Source organism: Microcaecilia unicolor, chromosome 2, assembly GCF_901765095.1.
Source record: "Microcaecilia unicolor chromosome 2, aMicUni1.1, whole genome shotgun sequence".
In the NCBI taxonomy this organism is placed as follows: domain Eukaryota; kingdom Metazoa; phylum Chordata; class Amphibia; order Gymnophiona; family Siphonopidae; genus Microcaecilia; species Microcaecilia unicolor.
Window position 1 is genome coordinate 440,949,666 of NC_044032.1, and position 21,364 is coordinate 440,971,029.

General features: G+C 43.7%; 1 protein-coding gene across 5 annotated transcripts in view; it reads left to right on the forward strand.

Moving 5' to 3' along the window:
- Positions 1 to 21,364, forward strand: part of LOC115461201 (protein O-GlcNAcase-like) — an 83,002-nt gene that overhangs the window by 23,259 nt on the left and 38,379 nt on the right. For all 5 annotated transcript variants that reach the window (XM_030190862.1, XM_030190864.1, XM_030190866.1 and 2 more), the window contains 5 exons: positions 5,049 to 5,220; positions 8,235 to 8,333; positions 11,731 to 12,018; positions 18,155 to 18,301; positions 18,427 to 19,193. In XM_030190862.1, coding sequence (XP_030046722.1) covers positions 5,049 to 5,220; positions 8,235 to 8,333; positions 11,731 to 12,018; positions 18,155 to 18,301; positions 18,427 to 19,193 — 1,473 coding nt within the window. The remainder of the gene's footprint in view (positions 1 to 5,048; positions 5,221 to 8,234; positions 8,334 to 11,730; positions 12,019 to 18,154; positions 18,302 to 18,426; positions 19,194 to 21,364) is intronic.

Sequence of the window (21,364 nt, forward strand, 5' to 3'; positions counted from 1 at the left end):
CATCGTCATGCTGCAAAGTCTGTTAGAATATCTTTGAGAACTGATGCAAGAACATTAACCCCCCGGATTCTATATAAGGTGCAGCGAGTAGCGCATGTTAAACTGTCCGTGCAGTCAATTTACGTGCACTAGTCAATTGAGTGACAAGCCAATTAGTGATAATTAGCTAATAATTATCACTAATTGGCAATAATTGGAATTTAGATGCGCTTCTTTTTAGGTGTATTCTAAAAAGAAGTGTGCGTAAATTCCAACATGTGTAGCTGAAAAGAGCCATGAGATCAATGTAGGTGTGTCGGGGGCATCAATCAACTTTATGCATGTTGTTATAGAATTCTGGGGAGCACATGTACATTTAGGCATGAGTATTTATACCAGGTTTTCATTGGTGTAAATGGCCACACCTAAATGTACGTGCATTCTCCCGGCCTATACGCTATTCAATAAACTGTGTTTTACTGTAGATGTGGTTTATAAAATAGTGCTAAGCACATTATTCCAACACACCTAAATTTTAGGCACCATTTACTGAATCTAGTCCTTAATGTGTGGGAACCCTTCAGTCTTTAAGACCAGGCAAGCAGACTTCCTCTCTAAAGACTCTATCAATCTAGTGGACAGTCTCTCCAATGTAAAATTTTCCACGGGATGACCAGCACTGTATAGTGGTGGAGACATATGTCTGTTCACCAAGAATTTCAACTAGCTTCAGCTTCATCTCCACTTCAGTGACCCAACTCAGGTGAGAGGCTTCCGGGTTAGCACTTAGCGTCTGCAAGGATGTTGTTGTTGTGCGGAGGCAGTGTGTGGGAATTGCTGCAAGCCTGCGACCAGTGAAAGCTACTTTAGGGCCACCACTGCTGGGTGGGCCTGACCCCAACCCGCCCATGCTATGCCCCTGGGTTAGGAGTCTGGGAGTCCTTTTGGACTCAAGTCTAAACTGTTTTATTTTTCCGAGATCAGAATGATATCCAGGTTGAAAGACTTGTTGAGTGATTATAATTTTCAAACTGTTATGCAAGCATTAGTTATGCCACATTTTGACTATTATAATGCCCTGTACTAACGGACTACCTCTGACTCATATTTGACCTCTTCAGATTGCTCAGAATGCTGCTGCCAGAATAAAGGTCTCTCTCATACTTGTCATTACACTTATTTTGCAAGTACTACATTGGTTACCAGTTGTTTGGTGTATTCAGCTTAAAGTTTCAACTAATGAAGCTCCTTTGATAATTGCCTTGTCTGTAAGACACTATTGACCACCACCTACTCTGCGATACACTTTCCTCACTTGGATTTCGGGGCTCTGTTCTCTCTCGATTTTCTTCTGTCTCGCCCATTACACTTTTAGTGTATGCTCTGTTGAATCCTCTTCCACTGTTTCCCACTATCAGTCAGTGTACCTCAGGGCTCTGTCTTTGGACCTCTTATTTTCTCTCTCTATACTTATTCCCTTGGTGCTCTGATCTCCTCCCATGGTTTTCAGTATCATCTTTATGCTAATAACTCTCAGATCTGCCTCTCCACACCAGAAATTTTAGCAGAAATCCAGGCCCAAGTCTCAGCCTGCTTGTCTGACAAATTTTGCCTGGATGTCTCTCTACCATCTGAAACTGAACATGGCCAAGACTAAGCTTCTTATCTTTCCTTCTAAACTCATCTCTCTTCTTCCCCCATTCTATATTTCTGTGGATGGTTCATCCTCCATGTCTCGTCAGCTCGTAACCTTGGGGTCATTTTTGACTTCTCTTTCTCTTTCTCTGCACATTTATTTATTTGTAGCATTTGTAGCCCACATTTTCCCACCAATTTGCAGGCTCAATGTGGCTTACATTTACCGTAATGGCGGTTGCCATTTCCGGGTAACAGAATTACAAATGGTATTGCATTAAGGTGCATACATACATGGTAACATACATGGAACACAGCATATATGGAACAGATCATGGTATATATATATAACATGTGCATACATACATGGTAAAGAAGAATAAATTATGGTATTGCATGAAGGTTCCTGAGTAATAAATTGGATTGTAACATACATTAGGTCATGAGAGTCCCTATTCAACATAAGGTTGAAGTGGTAGTGCTTGATCATAAATATCAAAGAGGTTAATCAGTCATGTGGTAAGAGTTCGGTTATGTATAGATCGTGTATAGCGTTATTATTTAGTATTTAAGATGGATGTTTATGGTATGCCTTCTTGAAAAGATCTGTTTTCAGTAGCCTTCTGAAGATGGTTAGGTCCTGGGTTGTTTTTATGGCCTTCGGTAGTGCGTTCCATAGCTGCTTGCAGATGTATGAGAAACTGGTCGCGTGTGTGGATTTATATTTTAGCCCTTTACAGTTAGGATAATGGAGATTGAGGAATGTGCGTGATGATCTTTTTGCATTCCTAATAGTGTTTGACATATAGGTTGGGGCTTCCCCGTGAACGATTTTGTGGACCAGGGTGCAAACTTTTAATGCAATTCGTTCTCTTAGTGGGAGCCAGTGTAGTTTTTCTCTTAGGGGTTTGGCGCTTTCGTATTTCGTCTTCCCAAATATGAGTCTGGCTCTGTGTTTTTGAGCGGTTTGAAGCTTCTTAATGATTTGTTCTTTGCATCCGGCATAGATGGCATTGCAGTAGTCTAGATGACTTAGCACCATTGATTGTACTAGGTTGCGGAATACTTCCCTTGGGAAGAAAGGTTTGATTCTTTTAAGTTTCCACATTGCATAGAACATTTTCTTTGTTGTATTTTTTGCATGGTCACATATCGAATAGACTGCTAAAACCTGTCTCTTCTTTCTCTATAATATCTCCAAAATTCATCCTTTCCTTTCTGAGCACACTACCAGAATCTTTATCCACATTCTTATCACCTCTCATTTAGACTGTTGAAACTTGCTTATCATAGTTCTCCCTCTAAGCCATCTCTCTCCCCTTCAATGTGTTCAAAATTCTGCTGCATGATTTATATTCCACCAGCATCGCTATGCTCACATTAGTTGCAGGAATTACCACTATTGTTAGCAGAATCTGTGGTACTTCAGGAGTCAAACAGCACACACCAGAATGAGGGAGAAATCTTCTTTATTTGCCAGCAAACAAAGTAGGACATCAGCACTAAGTCTCATCTTCTCTTTCTCAGCTCTCTGGATCGTGTGGCTTCTGTCTGTCCTCTTCAGCTCTCTTCTCTCCTTCTTCTCAGCTCCTTCTTCTGACGTAAGCTGCTTCTGCTCCCAGTTATATACAGTTCTAACCCCCTCCTAGCCCCCCTTACTTTCCAGATGGTAAAGAATAGATTGATTACCCTGTCTGAACCAATCATCTCTACACATATGTTCAAAAATATCAGTTACATAGGTTTGATATTTCCTGAACTGACCTATGACCTGGGGCCTCTCACACTAGACATTGTGGCTCCAGAACTCTTACATTTTATTATTATTCACATAATCCCAGCCATAGCTTAAACTGGGCTCATTTAGAGGCTAAGGGGCCAGTCTTACTTAATGGCATACAGTCCTACATTTTGCTATAATCCATCAAGGAAGTAAGTTGACTTTTTCTGACCTCTTTCACCTATTAGCTTCATACATTGAACTAGCTAGGACTGTAGATAATTCAAACCAGATGCTGACCTTTTAAACTGCAGACAAAGCTTCACTGATGTAACACTGAATTGAAAAGATATTCTACATAGAATTATTAATTACACAGAATAAAACATATTCTAAAATAAGCAGAAATCAAAATTCCTTCTAAGACAAAAATCTAAATACTTATAATGGTATCTATAATATCTAAAATATCTATATCTAACCTATTTCCTTCTAACCAGTGTTCAATCTAATCCTTTTAATTGCCTGCAATATGCCTGGCTCATAATGGTATACAGATGTGGTAAACTAATACCTATGAACTAACATTAACCCCAAAAAGGGACAGTGAAAGTTCCATTTCTCTCTGACCTTTACGACCTGTAGCCCAGCAAAAGTTAAACATTCTAAATAATCTAAACCACATGGCATTCCTCCATCACTTTACAGGACTGAAGAGTTAAAATACCAAATATGATTTTTCTCTGCCCATGGCTGCCTCAAGCCCTCTCAAGTCACTTCATTGGCTCTCTATAAACTCCTCTTCACTTAAAAGTGCATTAATTCTGCAGCTTCTCAGTATCTCTCCGCTCTTATCTCTCCCTACACCCTCCCTGGGAGCTCTGTTCATCAGGTTAATCTCCATTGTCAACTCCAGACAACGTTCCTTTTATCTTGCTGTACCGTATGCCTGGAATAGATTTCCTGAGTGGGAACGTCAAGCTCCATCTTTGGTCATATTCAAATCTAGGCTAAAAGCCCACCTTTTTGAGGCTGCTTTTAACTCTTTAATTCCTAGTCACCTATTCACTATCCATGTCTGTTTTAATCATTCCCACCATTAGTAATTCCCTAATCCCTTATTTGTCCTGCTTCTGTCTTGATTAGATTGTAAGCTCTGTTGAGCAGGAATTGTTTCACGTTTAACGTACAGCACTGCGTATGTCTAGTAGCACTATAGAAATGATAAATAATAGTAGTGTTAGTAGTAATAAGAATCTATCGTCCTTCCAGAACACTGAAATCTCAAAGCAAGTGCCTATTAGATGTCCCCTCCTTGCATCAAATCCATTTGCATTGCTGGTATGATATTATGGAACAAACTGCCTCTTGAATTAAGACTAATGATGCCATTTCTTTCATTCAGGAGGCTATTAAATCACATTTATTTCAGCAAGCATTTGCTTGGCCCTGATGATTGTGGTTTTAAATATGATTAATACTGTATTTTTGTGATATGTGAATGCACTGTTAATATTGTTTTTGTGATTTTATGTCTGCTATTTTATGTAACCCAGTTAGATTCCTATGATAATGTGGGCTATAAATAGTTTTAAAAATAATGGGAACTCTAGGGCATGGGCTCGTAGCCCTCGCCCTGAAGCACAGCATTGACCTGCTGTTCCCATTTGCTTGCCATGTATTAACAAGGATCTTTTTTGGTTTCCTAGCGCAGGTGGCCAACCTTGGCTGTAAGTCCTTTGCTCTACTGTTTGATGACATTGATGTGTCCATGAGTGTAGCGGACAAAGACATCTTTGCGTCTTTTGCACAGGCTCAGGTGTCTGTCACCAATGAGATCTATCAGTATCTGGGAGAGCCTCACATTTTTCTCTTCTGTCCCACAGGTAATAGCTTTATACAGCTTCCCACTACAAATAGGTCAGTGGACCTGTAATTGGAAGGAATAATTTAGCCAGTATTCCATGATTACTTCCTACTGCTGAATGGCCTGGAGGCTTCTTAGCTGATAATAGCATTTAAGCATTTTTGTAAGCAATATTTGGGAAGGACTGTCTGGGAAGGTTTGATTTTTGTGGATGGTGCTAAAATCTGCAGTAGGGTAAACACCTCTGATGGTGTGAATAACATGAGGAGGGATCTAGTGAAGCTTGGCAGCCAAGATTTAAAGGGCAAGTCTTTAACTGCACATGTGAAGTTAGCGTTCACCATAAGCGTGTAACTGTTGAGATAATTGGAACACTTAGGTACAAACAGTTATGGCATAACTCAGAGGTTCCCAAACATTTTCAGTTCACGGCACCCTTAGTGTCCAAGCAATTTTTCATGGCCCCCCCCCCCCCCCCCCCCCACCACACACACACACATTTTTTCCACTGCTCACCATCACCTGGAGCAGCCCTGGGGGGAGCTCCTCTGCCCCCCTGTGTCTCCATCTCCCCCTTTTCCTGTCCCAGTGTTCCTCCATGCCCAACATCATTTCTTTGTCCTTGTCTCTCCCCATATTCAACTTCTCCCTTCTTTTTTTCCCTTCTTCCCGTACTATCCTGCCCTGCCCACCCTACCCCACTTGAGTGCCACGTCTCTTCCTCTCTCTTCTGGGCCTGCCCACCCCCCAAAGAGTCTGACTTCTCTCTCCTTCAACCCACCTCCTCCAATCAAGTCTCTCTTCCCTCCTCCCAGTGAGCCCTGCATTTCTCCCTCTCACCAACTCTTCAGCAGTGGCGATGATTAAGAAAGTTTTTCATCAGCGTCAGGGCCTCTTCTCAGGCGTGTCTCGCCTACATGGATAACAGGAAGTTGCATCAAAGTAGGCAGGATGCTCCAGAGAAGAGGGCAGGCTCTGACGCTGGTGGAAAACTGTCTTAATCGCCGCTGCCAGAGAGGTACAGGGGCCTGGGGCTACGGGGAAGAGCAGGTGGAAGGTTGAAGGAGAGATGCAGGACTAGCAGGGCAGGGGGGAGGGAAGAGAAAAAGAGGTATAATGAGGGAGCAGTAGTGGTTCGGGTGGCAATGGGAGGGAGGTCAGCATTTGCTGCAGCACCCCTCTGAGTTCACTGCAGGGCACCAGGGTGCCACGGCGCACAATTTGGGAACAGCTGGCATAACTGCACCTAACTTGAGGTGTGTCATTGCCGACATGCACTGGTATTCTTTAATGGTATTTTGGCACACAAATGCCATTATAGAGTTGGCACTCAGCATTCAGCATGGCACGCCTACAGTGAGGTACCCAGTTATCAGTGCATTTTTTCTAGTGAAAAAGGTGCCGGTACTTAAATGCTAGGCCACCCTTCAGGGGTGGGTTGATCACTGACAGACGAACCCTACAATAGCCCCCCCCCCCCCCTGCAACCAGTCACAGAATCTATGACAAGGGAGAATTGGTGTGTAGAGCCTGAGCTTTTTCATTAAAACATGGGGACCATGAGTCAATTGTAGCAGACAATGGAAAAGGTGCCGGTACTCGGTACCCCCTCAACAAAAGCCCTGCCAGTTATAGAATTGCCTCCTTAATGCTTGGTTAAGCTTTTAGCCTGCAAAAACCCAAGGGAGTGGTACAGTGCAGAGGGTGGGTTGAAGTTGTTCTGTTCACGAAAGAAAAGCAAGACTTGGGAGTGATTGTATCTGATGATCTTAAGGTTGCCAAACAGGTAAAAAAGGTGACAGTGAAAGCTTGGAGGATGTTTGGGTGCATAGGGAGAGGAATCACCAGCAGGAAAAAGGAGGTGATGATGCCCCTGTATAAGTCTCAGGAGGCGAGTCTTAATTGAAAGAAACCTCTGAAATGAAGGGACATAGGAAGCAAGTGAAAAGGGACAGATTCGGGAGTAACCTAAAGAAATATTTCACTGAAAGGGTGGTGAATTCGTGGAATGGCCTCGAAATCTATATTTGAATTTCAAGAAAGCATGAGGCGAGTATATCTAAAGAAGGGATTGTAGATGATAAGTATGGGCAGAATGGATAGCCCGTGTGGTCTTTATCTACTGTCATTTTGTACAGTATGTTTCTATATTACTTTGTATTCTGTTCCAGATCATGGGGGAGCCTGAGCAGAGAGGATCGGAATAGCATGCTCTGATTTTAGTGATTTACATTTCTTATTAGAAGAACTGGTTCCCTTTCTCATACCATCACAGTCAGTGTTCCCTCTAAGCAGGGGTGTAGCCAGACTTAGGCGGGAAGGGGGTCCAGAGCCTGAGGTGAGGAGGCACATTTTAGCCCCCCCCCCCCGCCATTTTTGACCTCCCCACCGCCACCACCACCTTTGACCCCCCCCCAGTGCAAACCCTTTCGACCCCCTCTTCCTACCGCCGCCAACCCCCGCCAGCCGAAGTCCTCTTCTCCGGCGCGGCCGCGTTGCTGATCTGCAAGGGCAGGCTTCTGTTTCTGTGAGTGTGACGTCAGACTCACAGAAATAGAAGCCTGCCCTTCCAGATCAGCAACGCGGCTGCGCTGGAGAAGAGGAATTTGGCTGGTGGGGGTTGGGGTGGCGGCGGCAGAGGCGGGAGGGGGGTCGAAGGGGGTTGGCGGCGGGGGGGCCAGGGCCAAATCTATGGGGGGCCCATGCCCCTGTGGCCCTACATAGCTATGCCCCTTCCTCTAAGTTGTGTGTGCATGCACATGGGCCAGAAAGTTAGCACACACACCTAACAACTGTGTGCATAAAACCTTTGCTGGTTTTCTTTATTGTGAGCGTAGTTGAGGCCAAACACTTAACGCACAAAATGTTTTTCATGTGCACATAGGCCAGAAAAAGTTAGAGAGAACATTGATCACAGTCTATACCCTTAGAACAGTCCAGCACTGTGTGACTTTGGAACCACATCTTGCTGCATCCAGGTATTCCTTCTTTTCAGTACTCTTTCATCACCTTCTCCCTTTGCTGTTTCTGCAGAGTACTGTAACTCTCTTTGCTACCCAAGCTTGAGCAAGTCCCGATACCTCCAGACAGTAGGGGAAGAGCTGCACCCAGGGATTGAAGTCATCTGGACAGGTGAGCACTGTTGTCTGTAGTCTTACTTACCCCTCTTTCCAATATCATTGCCATGTCTACTTTTCCCATGTAGCGCTCCAGAAACATTTTCTCAGGATGTTTTTCCTGTAGTAGACAAAAATTTTCTTTTTCCTTTTGTCCATTTGATTTTAGGGGTTGGGGTTAAATTGCTGCCCTGGCAGGAATGAAAGCCTTTATGGTAAACATTTGTACATTTGTCAGACTCCATTTCAAAGTACTAAGTTCTGAAGATTGTTGTGCTTTCAAGCTCTTTTCGTTTAGCTTTGCTGTTGAAACCTTTGGAGATTTTTATCAAGTGTGGACAGCACCATTTTAGATCTAAGCAAAACTGGGTCTAAATGTTGAGATGTTATAATCATCGGAACTTTCTTCTGTCTACATCGATTGCCTGAATGTCTGTACCGTAAATTGTTTTGTGGCAAGCTGGAATTTACTATAGGTTTCCTCTATGATAACATTGTAATTGATTTCAGTTCTTTCTTGAATATTACACATACATAGTTTCCAAATTATGTGAAAGGCATTTATGTAACTAAGCGTGTGCAGATGCGTGTAAATGCATAGAAAAGTGCCACCTAGGCTTGTAAGTGCACTAGGTGCTCTTCTGTAAGTTATCATACAAGTGCTATAATGTGTAACTGCAAGGGGGGAGTGTACATATAGGTGTGATGTATGGGGGCATGGACGGGGCTGCCATAGCCCATCATAACCGGGTGCACCTACATTTAGGTGCATCATTGCAGGTTTTCACTAGTATTATATAACTGAATTGGGTCACCCAGATGTCATTATAGAATAGGTGCTGCCCCATGCAGCAGTGGGGCTTAAAGGAGATGCCCCGCTATAGATTTTCTAAATGTTAAACATCCATAGCTATCCCAGTATGTTTATGATACTATATTGTAAAATTGGGTTCTTACAACAAATTACTTTCTTATGCATTATTCTTTACTAGTAAAAAAGGCCCGTTTCTGGAACGAATGAAACGGGCGCTAGCAAGGTTTTCCTGGGAGTGTGTATATTTGAGAGAGAGAGCCAGAGCGAATGTGCGGGTGTGTGACAGAGTGAGAGACTGTCTGTGTGACAGTGTGTGTGTGTGAGAATGAGAGTGTATGACAGGGCCCCCTCCCCTGTTCCTAATGCCCCTCACCCCGTTCCCTCCCCTCCTTTTCCTCCTCCTTCCCACACTTTGGGTTCCTTAAGGCTTTCAAAAGTCTATGTACCCCCGTGGCCCTAACGCCCAGTATCCGGATACCCCACCGCTTTCCTCCTCACCCCTCCCCCAAGATGTAATACTTTCACATACTTCATTTTTTTAAAAAAGTGTCCTATCTACCCTGTGTACAAATGCCCGGCATTCAGATTGTGTTCCTCTCGTAAATTTTCATTTCTTTCATTCATTCAGAACTCCCCCCCCCCCCCCCCCCCCCCCCCCCCCGAACACTTTTGGTTCCTTCAGTCTTTTAAAACTCTCCTATCTACCCTGTATCCTAATGGCCAGCATTCAGATTGTTCCCAAATGTTTATGTCTTTCAGTGGTTCAGAACTCCCCCCCCTCCCCCCATTTAACACTTTCGGTTCCTTCAGTCTTTTAAAACTCTCCTATCAACCCTGTGTCCTAATGGCCAGCACTCAGATTGTCTTGCTTTGCCAAATTGTCTGTCACTGATGTCACTGAGGTCAGAGCATGCCTGCCTGCCTAGCAGACCACTTCCGGCAGGCACGGTCCCAAGCACATCCTGTTGGAGGTGAGAATTATTATATAGGATGTATCCTGTACTGTTTGTTGTAAGCCACTTTGAACTCAAACTTGTTTGGGATAATGTGGGATATAAATGTCACAAATAAAATAAATAAATAAATAGAATTGCCACCTAAGACGCTGATACTCTAAATCACTTATACAGTCAGCAGCTGGTACCGATACTATAAAATGTTTGCGAGCAATACTCCTTGCTAATAAACATATAAGTTTAGGCTGTGTAATGTAACTATATGGCCAAAATATGTGTGTTATGTAGATGGGAGGGGCCAAGGGAGCTCTGTAGATGGCATTAGAAATTATATGGAGAGCAGAGAAATTCAGTCACTCTTCATAACAAATTCTAGCTGTCAAATGGCAGCTACAACTTTAGACATATAACTTACCTGTATGATTTTGAGCCTCATCTGTTGGCATACTGGTACAGAATATCTGGCTCTTCGCGATGCCTGGAAGGTATCAGGCATAGTTGGGACTGCTTTTCATGTGGTCCCACTTGCCCGGTTAGTTACCTGAGCATTGCCATTTAATATTGGTGGTACCTGGCTAACTTCTGTGTCCGCCTCAGCACTAACAGTTTGCCCGGCACTATTCCCTCTAAGCTGAGCAGGAGTCCTCCAACTGCCTTTCTGCCAGTGGGAGGTAGCGTTTAAATACTGTGCTTTCAATCGCTAGAGATGGGCAGGTTTTCTGGAGTCCTGCAGGCCTTGCCTGTCCTTCGCTATTGAAAATGTGATAGTAAAACAGCACCACCCAGTGGCAGGACTGTAGATGGAGGACTCCTGCTCAGCTTAGAGGGAGCAGTGCTTCTCGGATATTCAGTGGCAGTATCCGAATCAGTGCCACTGAATATCTAGGTATGAGCCAGTCAGCAGGACTCATCCAGATAGAAGCCTCTCCTACCCAGATAATTCCTGCTGTGGTCGTCCAAACTTGGATGCCAGAAATTTGAGCGCTAAGCTAGCATTCTATAATGGTAAAGTCAGACACCAAAGCCATTATAGATTGCCATCGGGAATTGGAAATTACGCTTCTAAATATGGGTGCAAACAAACACTTATACCTGCTCATTGACAGGTGTAAATGTTAGCACCTAAATTCAGCAGTTCTATGCGTAAGTGAGAAAATGCATGTGACAATAGTTGAAACACCCATGCCCCGCCTCTGACTCTCCCATGTGAACTCCCCCTTTGCACTAGATCATTTACATGCGCACTTTGTAGAATAGGGGCATAACTCACTTACTTGTGTCACTGCAAATTAGTGATAGTAGAGGCCAATTATCAATACTTATTGCTAATTAAGGGCCAATTAAATAATTAAATTATATGTGTAAGTTGTACTAATTCTATAAATACACGTGCACTTGTGCATGTAATTGTGTGAACCATTGATAGAAGGGAAGGGGGGGTTCATGTCTAAAGTTTTAAGTATGCATTCAGCAATATAACTTCTAGGTTAACAATTTCTGAAAATAACATGCATAAGTTATATGTTTAAAATTATCTGTCTGGGGTCTGCTGAATATCTACCTGTAAGACTTTATTTTCTATAGTCTGATAAGGTCCAGGTTACAGGAGGCTTAAATTGTTTCATCTGTCTCTGGTTTCCTAGGTCCAAAAGTTGTGTCCAAAGAGCTGTCACCAGACTCGTTAGAGGATGTGGCTGGAGTCCTTAGGAGGCATCCTGTGATTTGGGACAATCTCCATGCCAACGATTATGACTCTCGTAGGGTCTTCCTAGGTCCTTACAAAGGCCGTCCTACATGCTTGATTCCTAAGCTTCGCGGGGTGCTCCTCAACCCAAACTGCGAATTTGAAGCCAATTTTATTCCATTTCATACTCTGGCCACCTGGCTGCGTTGTGGAATGGGCAGTGGCAAGAAAAAGAGGCGAGAAACAGGTACCATTTGTTAAACCATCCTTTCTATCTGTTTCCATCACTCTCAATAGTGCCATTCTGCTGAATACCAATCTCTAGCAATTTACTTTCCACTGACTGTAAAAACCTGTAAAGGTCTTTTTTTTTTTTAAGCACATCAACAACATAAGTGGCCCTTTTATTACAGGGCATGAAACACTTAACACACGGAAACAGGCTACCGTGCAACCACATGAAGGGGTTTTGCAGTAGTTTGCCAATTTTCACGTATTAAACCACACATTATATATTTTTCTATCAAAGGCTTCGTGTAGGTAAATAGTGGGCCTGGATGCAATGGCCAGCTAGTGCATTACACTTACTGCATGTTGTCTGGCGAAAGCAAAGTTAAAATGGGACTGCTTACTGCCTCCTAAATTGAAAGTGTTAAGTGCTTCCGGGTTAACCTGGAGCAGGTGCAGTGCATTAATCTGAATGTTAACACGTGACCTGCAAAAGAATATATATTTGATGCAGCATTAGTTTTGGCCTCACTGTGTGTTAAAATTCTGTGTTGCTGTGTTATAGCGTGTTAATCCCAAAACACATTTTAATTGAAGCTCCCCCTGAAAGAACTGAATATTCAGATATATGTTTAAATGCTGTGGCCAGTATTTTACAACAAAATGCTAGCTGCAGTGTTTAAATATGCACCCGGTACAGTTTAAAACTGGTTTGAAGCCTGTTTCTAAACAAATTGCTCAAGTTACTGAGACCTAAATGGACACTATACCATAAAGGGAGTCACATTGTTGAAGACAAGAAAATTTGTAGTTCAGTCAATCTAGGCGTCATTGCTAATATTAGCCATGATCAAGCCAGAGTGGCTAAGGCCTAGAGAATACTTAACCACACCAAAAGAATGATTTACAAGTAGGAGTATAAGGCAAAATTACACCTAAGGTATGGCATTCAATTTTATTTTCCATGGGGTCCATTGTGGTGATTGATTTAAGAGCACAAAGAGGGTGGAAGGGAATAAATGGTCCAGAAGATCAGTCAAAATCGAAGTCCAAGCTTCTAAAAACAATTTATTCTCCCAACAGTTCACCAACAGCATAAAAACTTGATCCGCCAGAGGCGTAAGAGAAACCTGACCCTACACTGGCCGTGTTTCAGCATAAAGCCGCCTTCAGGGCTTGCCAATATAAAACAACAGGCATCGGACTTATGAATGTTGAAAGCCAGAGTATATCAAAAACAAACTCCAAAGTTATAAAACACACATGCAGTATATCTCCTGCGGGATGCCAAGCCATTAAGTTAAGCAATGGCTGCAGTGTGTAAATTCATCTGTATATATAGTGCTACTTTTGATATAGTGCAGTCACTTCAACACTGCCCCCCCTCCAGCCATCCATGTCCAGCGACCCTCCACTCCCCCTGCCCTCCCCCCCCCCCCACTCATCAAACCCCCTCGCCACCCGTAGCTGCCACTGGTAACGCTGTCCGGCCGCTGCTGCTTCTCCTGTTGAGCAGCAGCGGCCGCTACAAAAAGAAAAAAAAGCCATAAATGTTTTAAAACCTGAAATGCGGCACCGTAGACAGCCATCAGGCATTGGCTGTCGGCTGTGCGGCCACTCCTCCTCTCGCCTCTCACGTCGCTGCGCTTCTCCGGGGTCTTACTCCAGGGGCAGTGACGTGGAGGCGAGAGGAGGAGCGGCTGCAGAGCCGACAGCCAATGCCTGATGGCTGTCTACGGTGCCGCGTTTCAGGTTTAAAAACATTTATGGCTTTTTTTTTCTTTTTTAGCGGCCGCTGCTGCTCAACAGGAGAAGCAGCAGCGGCCGGACAGCGTTACTAGTGGCAGCTGCGGGTGGCGAGGGGCTTGATGTGCTTCGGGGGGGGGGAGGGGGGTGTTTGATGTGCCGGGGGGGGGGGGGCTTGGGTGATGCGCGAAGGGGGTGTTTGAGCAGCGCACTCAAGTTGCTCCGCATGTTTCCCTACTCCTCCCCCTGCCTGGGAATCAGCTGTGAGTGACATCAGCCTGGCTACGGAGCCTAGCTCAGCAACTCCAGGAGCCATGGACACAGGCAGCTACTTTAGAACATTGGTGGTGAGAATTATTATATAGGATAATGGGCTAGAAAACCCATATCTTTGTTAAGTCCTGTCTGGTGGGTGTCAAAATATTTTATCATTTTAACTTCAAAGTCTTTGTTCCTGGAGTGTCTTAAAATTTCCTGTTAGTATTCTTACCATAAGATCATTGATGCAGTGTTCTGGTTTTGTAAAGTGCTGTCTCATAGAGGTGGCACCCTGATTGGCATTGGAATGTTTAATATTGTATCTATGTAAACTGAGCCTCGTCTTTAGCATCTGGCTTGTTTCTTCAATATAGCACTCTTCACACTTTTTGTATTGAATGATATATACCACATTTGAGGATGTAAAGGCTCCATTTATGCTGAATGTTTTTCCCATGTGAGTGATTGTAGGATCCTGTGAGATATGTTGGCACAGTTTGCAGCTAGGCATATTGCAGGGACGTGTGACATTCTGTAAAGTAACCTTTATTTACCCAATTTCCAAATGCCTGTATGGTATATTTTATGTTACATTCTGTATATTTATGTAACCTTCTGTAAGCCACGTTGAAATGTCATTTGTCGGATAATATGGGATATAAGAACTAATAAATGGAAATGGAAATATATGATCACTGATTAGACACACCTCTTGCTGGTTCCTCCAGAGGGTGGCATTTCTTTCTACCACTGGAGCTCATGGTTCCTTGAATTTAAGCAATAGAGAATCCACAAACGTGGAGAACTCGAAGAAGTTCCACGGATAATTACAAAATAACAGAGAAGTGGGTAAAAAACCAGGAATCCCAGAGACTGGCTCTCAATGAAAATGAACTGAATTTTATTAAACAATATATTGACTCGACACAATGTTGTGTTTCGGCCAAAAGGCCTACATAGGAGTCTACAAATAAAACAATACAAAAACAATATTTATAAAAACAATAATAAATCCAAATAATGACATGAAAAGAAACAGAATGCACATGCAATTTGCATACTTTACAAATACAACATGATATAAAATAAAAAAATGAATATTTAAAAACACTGGATAATGTAAAGAACAAACAGTAAAAATATTATAATAATGAGCAATGAAATTTACTAAGTGTCCTCTGTAATTCAGCTGCTGGAATCCAGGTCTCTGATGTATGGAGTTTGAATCCTGGAAAACCTCATACCAATGTGTTTTGGCACATGGACTAAAGAACTAGGCCCCGATATTCAGACCGCAGGAGACAGCTGGACTGTCTCCCATGGTCCCCGCTAAACCCGGTGCCAGGCTGTTTCTGGTGACTAACATTGAATATCCGGTTTAACTTTGGCTGGTTTCACCATAACTGACCAAGCTGATTTTCAGCACTGGACGGTTAAGTTGGAGCCTGCCAAAATTATTCCACCTATTGTGGCAGCAAAATATGGCTGCCAAACGTAGCTGGCTCTGCGATGAAAATTGCGGGATAGCTGGTTATATCGTGTGATATAACCGTCAATCTTTAATCTGCTAACTGGAGATGTTCAGCGCCAGATAGGCAGATATACAGCGCTGAATATCGCCGGATAGCCGGTTAGGTGCTGTTTCGGCGGTTGGGCAGTTAGTGTTCTGACAAGTTTTTTTTTTTTTTGGGGGGGGGGGGAAGGGAGTGAATTACATCTTTTCAGTTTCCTACAATAAGCAGCTTGTGAAACGTTACCATGTTGTATATTAATGAGTTGCTTTGCTTACATTTAAATGCACTGCTGGTCATTACCATGTTTCTTGTATTGTGCCTGATTCATTTTTGTGGTAAGCTGTGCTGTTATCAATTAGTGTGTGCTACTGGAAATTAACATGCATTGTCACTAAACAACGCAGCTTATTAAACAGTGCCCTTTGTAACTACTGGTATTGACTGTGAATGACTGGTGTGTCAGTCTCCGCATGTCATATTCTGTAAACCATGTGAGTCTTTTTTTTTTTTTTTTTTTATACTAGATAGTCTGCAAGTAGTCTGGATGCTGTGCGGTCTCTAACAGGGAGAAGATATTTATGGCTGCAGTTACTAAACTGGAGTTCACTCCCAATGCATTTGTGTCATTTTCACTCTACTTCAGGAACAGTTAAAAGCCTTTTTTTTTAACCAACAAGCTTTTGATGGTTTTTGATTTTGCTCTGTAATGATTTTATTTATTGTGCACTGTTGACGTATCTGTTTCAGTTATTATGTTGATATTATTGTGAATGTTATTTTGTGAACTGCTCACAGTGGTAGATGGTACAAGTTATAAATTTTTTAAATGTGTTCTTTCTCCCCTTATTCTGACCTCAGAATCTTTCTTTGATTCTCCTTTGGTATCTCAGCCTCACTCCTTCTGCACTAGAAATATACCCCCCAATATTCAGCCAGCAGCAGTCAGCGTTTTTTTAAACGCTGATCATTGTTGGCTAAATTATTCTCCGATATTCGGTGCTGGTCCAGGTTTGAGCACTGGCACTGACTATCGGGGCAGGCTGCTGCAGCTTATGCGGGCCCGGCTGATATTCAGCTGAGCCTGCATAAGGGTTATGTGGGCTCAGCTGAATATTAGGCCGGGGCCACATAAGTTTTTTTTTTTTTTTTTTTAATTAAAAAAAAAAAAATTTAAATCTCCCCATGCGCCCAACGTGTCGCATTCCTTCCTCTCCCCCTCCCAACCTGTGTCTACAAGCCACTCTCCCTGCAAATGGTGCCACTCCCCCACAAGCCACTCTGCCCCACAAATAGTGCCACTCCCCTCAATGCCCTGGTACCGCGAGCTGCCGCAAGAGGTAACGGCAGCCATTTTGCAAAGCTGCCGCAAGGGGCAGGGGCGATGGGGCTCTGCTGCTGCCCCCCAACAACCACCACTGGACCGCCAAGGATTAAGGTAGGCCCGGGAAGCCCTGCATGGAGTGGCATGTGGATTGGGAGGGGGAGAGGAAGGGATGCGATGCGTTAGGGGCTCGGGGGGGGGGGGGTCAGTTTAAAAATGAACCCCCCCCCCCCAAGTGTGTGGCTCGGATCGATATTCAGCCGGGGCACGCTTAAGTGGGCCCTGGCTGAATATCGCTGGCACTTGGTCCGCCCCTGACCAGCCCACTTTTTTGAGGGCTGGTCAGAGGCGATATTCAGTGGCACTGCCCAGTTTAGTGCCGCTGAATATCGGCGGTTAGGTGGGGCAGGTGATTTAAACGGGCTATAGCTCTGAATATCAGCCTCATAAAGTCAGGAAGGGCATTACTGACTGTCCTACCCTCAAATTTTTTTATAGGGATACTTGAAATGAAACTCTTTAGACACCATCGTATGTGGTCCAAGGAAATAAGGTTTGGAAACACCAAAGTATGTAACGTCCAAAACAAAACTTTAATTCAACAACAGATGAGGGTATAACAGATTGCTTGTCGTGGCCGCATTTTGCCCACTATAGGGCTGCATTGGGGCAATAGATACCAGAAAGGTGTATTTCAATGGTTCCACCAAACTGCTTAAGCAAACTCTCTCCCTTTTAAAAAGTATTTGCGGTGAGTGATACCTCAAATGTTGTTGAATTATAGTTTTTTTTTTTTACTTCTACATACTTCTGCTACCATCTTATGTGTGTCTGGTTATTTTTATTCATTTCTCCAGTCAGGATACTAAGACAAACAGACTTCCTCTGACTTTGGAGGTGAGATGCATGTTCTTCAGTTGAGGCAGCCAGTAGTGTGATGCCTGGACAATATTCTCCAGAGCAGTGGTTCTCAACCCAGTCCTTGGGGCACACCCAGCCATTCTGGTTTTCAGGATATCCACAGTGAATATGCATGAGAGAGATTTGCATGCACTACCTCCTTGATATGCAGAACTATTTCATGCGTAATCATTGTGGATATCCTGAACATCCCTGACTGGTTGGGTGTCCCCCCAAGGACTGGGTTGAGAATCAGTGTACCAGAGTATCTGTGCCTAGTCAGTGTGAGGCATAAGAAAGGAATACAAACCTGGTTGTCCTACTGGGCCTTTTGGATAACCATACGTACATGTTTTCTTCTTTATTGGGTGGTTTCTATGAGTAATGGTCTTCTGTCTCCCTCTTTTTTTGGATAGAATTCTTTGCTGTGGAATGCTTCAAGACGGGGGAATCAGATTCACAGGACATGGAGTCAGAATGGGAGATGAGCTACAGTGCACAAGAGGCCCTAGATGAAGCTTTGATAGACTGGGTGAAGGAGATACAGCAGTGCTTGGAGCCAGGTAAGATATTGGCTGTTACTATGCTATAGGTTCTTAGTTATGGTATATGTTCAGGAGGCAGAGGGAGGAGAAGGGGTGATGGGAGTTGTTAGCAATTTATAACTCTGTCCCTTTTCTTTGAACAGGCCGACATTCCCATTTAGCTATTCTTAAAACAGACACCATGGACCCTAAGTCACAGACAGCCCTCAAGCCCTGGACTGAGAGAGGAAGTACTTTTGGCTCAGTATCAGTACAGTCTAGTAAAACTAGCCAGGATTGTATGGAATCGAAGGACTCCATCTTTCTTTCTAACCTCCAACTTCTAAATTCATCTTCTAAAACAGAAGTGGAGACAGCTAGCCTAGATCCTTTGTGGAAAGAAAAAAGTCAGCCATTTGTAATTAGGGAGGATTATGGAATGGAACTGTTGTCAACACAACAGGAAAAAAGCCATAACCAAACCTCTGGGAATATCTTACCAATCTCTTTGGACCATGAAAAACAACACAGGATGGTGACTGACAATGGAAAAGTTTCTGTGATGGGTGTCCCTCCCAACTGTCCTTCCATGCAGGCTGACAGCAGAATGGAATACTCAAACATTTCTACTGAAGGGTCGTCTAATGAGAACAGACTTGCCAGAGAGTGTCCTGTGATGCTCCCCGCCAATGGTGTACATACTTCGTTAAACAAATGTCCGGAGATAAGAGAACAAATTATAGTAAATGAGATGGCACCATCATTAGCTCATGATCAGCTGTCTCAGAGTGACCTAAGGACTCTGGTAGACCTATACTATCTGCCTTATGAACATGGGGAAGAAGCTGGCCAGTTACTCAGGGAGTTCCAGTGGCTCAGAGCACACAGTGACCTGGTCAGTATTAATGGCAGGAAGAGTGACAGTCAAAAGGTACGTCTAATTTCTTTTCGACCTATTAGTTACCGCCAGCTTATTTGGGCTTTTAGCAACCCGAGTCTTTATTCACAGGTTTTTCAGTCATTTTTAACACACCATTGCCACAATGATTGATAAAATGTATGAGGTGAAAGAAGAAACAGCTTTCTAATAGAAGAGAGCAACAGAAAACCTACTGCTGACTGTCTGAGATATTTAGCGGAAAAAGCCAATGAAAGCAGCAGTTGGTGTCGTCCTTGGAAAAACAGAATGGAACGTCAACCTGTTACTACTGATTTGTTGAAATCTCTTGAGGATTCATGGCCCACAGGAAATTTTATAAGCTAGTTATATAGGTGCTTTGAACTCTTTTTATGTGAGAAATACAAGGGGTTGATGTTCAAAAGGGTTTAACTGGGCAGGGGATGTTCCTGTCCATTAAACCCTGCTGAGTTGGCTGGCTGCCGATTTTCAGTGGCACTTAATTGGATATGTCGCTGAATATCTCCGCTGACTGTCCATTCCCTAAATGGTTAGGTTAGGGGCAGTCCAGGGGTGGAGCCAGCTGGTCAGCTGCAATCCCATTTTATGCAAACATAGCATGACTTGTGGTAAAATAACCCATCTTTATGGTAGCCCACTTTAATAACTTCCCTTTGGGGGTTAGTACAAGCTGTTTATTGCCGTGAGCTGATTATTACCCCCTAAATATTTTTTTTAATGGCTCCTGCCCATCTAAGATGCTGGCACATTGTCTCATGATTCAATACATTTCTGTCGTTCTAGTGAACCTTTCAGTTTTATGTTTCCAGTATCCATACATTCCTGGAAATAGATGTTCTGCTCCCCATCAGAACATAGTTATTACCATATCGGGTCAGACCAAAGGTCCATCAAGCTCAGTATCCTGTCTCCAATAGTGACTAATCGAGGTCAGAAATACCTGACAAGATCCCAGACTAGTAAAAACAGATTTTATGATGCTTATCCTAGGAAATAAGCAGTGGCTTTTCTCAAGCCCATCTTAATAATGGCTTATGGACTTTTCTTGTAGGAACTTGTCCAAACTTTTTTTTTTAAACCCCACTTTCCAGAGTTTAATTATTTGTTGAATAAAGAAATATGTTTTAAATGTGTTACTTGATAGCTTCATTGCGTTCCCCTTAGTCCTTGTATTTTTGGAAAGAGTAAACAAGCAATTCACCTCAACCTGTTCCACTCCACTCAGTATTTTTTATAGACTTCTATCATGTCTCCCCTCAGCTAAGGTTTTGACTACAAACTTCCCCATCTGGTAACCTAGAGCATTCAGAATTTTTGCTGATATTCTGACTGACTCATTGCATGCCACAGCGCAAGGGCAGAATGGTTAAAATGCTTCATAATTCTTTGTAGTGTGCTGTGCAAGCAGCCATCATGCCAAGTGCAGGCTGTAGACTTATAACATACTCTTTTATTCTTCCTCATACTCCTATAATTTTTTAATCTTTATTTTTATTTCAGATTTTCTTTGCAGTACACCAACAATCAATCAAAGATGTGTATGCATGCATGTGTGTGTGTATTCAGGGGCGTATCTGGACTTCAGCGGTAGGGGGGGCCAGAGCCGAGGTGAGGGGCACATTTTAGCCCCCCCCCGGCGCAGCCGACCCCCCCCCCCCCCCGGCACCATCGCTGACACCCCCCTCCGCCATTGCCGATACCACCTGCCGCCGCCAGCACCACCTCCAACGTTTGACCTCCCCCCCGACCCACCCGCCATCAGTCACCGTCTGTACCTTTGCTGGCGGGGACCCAACCCCCCGCCAGCCGAAGTCTTCTTCCTGCGTTTGGTTTCTTCTGAGTCTGACGTCCTGCTGCACGTACAACGTGCAGGACGTCAGACTCACAGAAACAGAATGAAGCCCTGCAGATCACAAGGCTTTGTTCTGTTTCTGTGAGTCTGACGTCCTGCACGTTGTACGTGCAGCAGGACGTCAGACTCAGAAGAAACCAAATGCAGGAAGAAGACTTTGGCTGGCGGGGGTTGGGGTCCCCCGCCAGCAAAGGTACAGACGGCGGGTTGGCGGGGGGGTTGAGAGGGGCGTCGCTACGGGGGTCCAGGGCCAAATGTACGGGGGCCCAGGCCCCCGTGGCCCCATAGCAGCTACGCTCCTGGTGTATGTATGTATGTATATATATATATA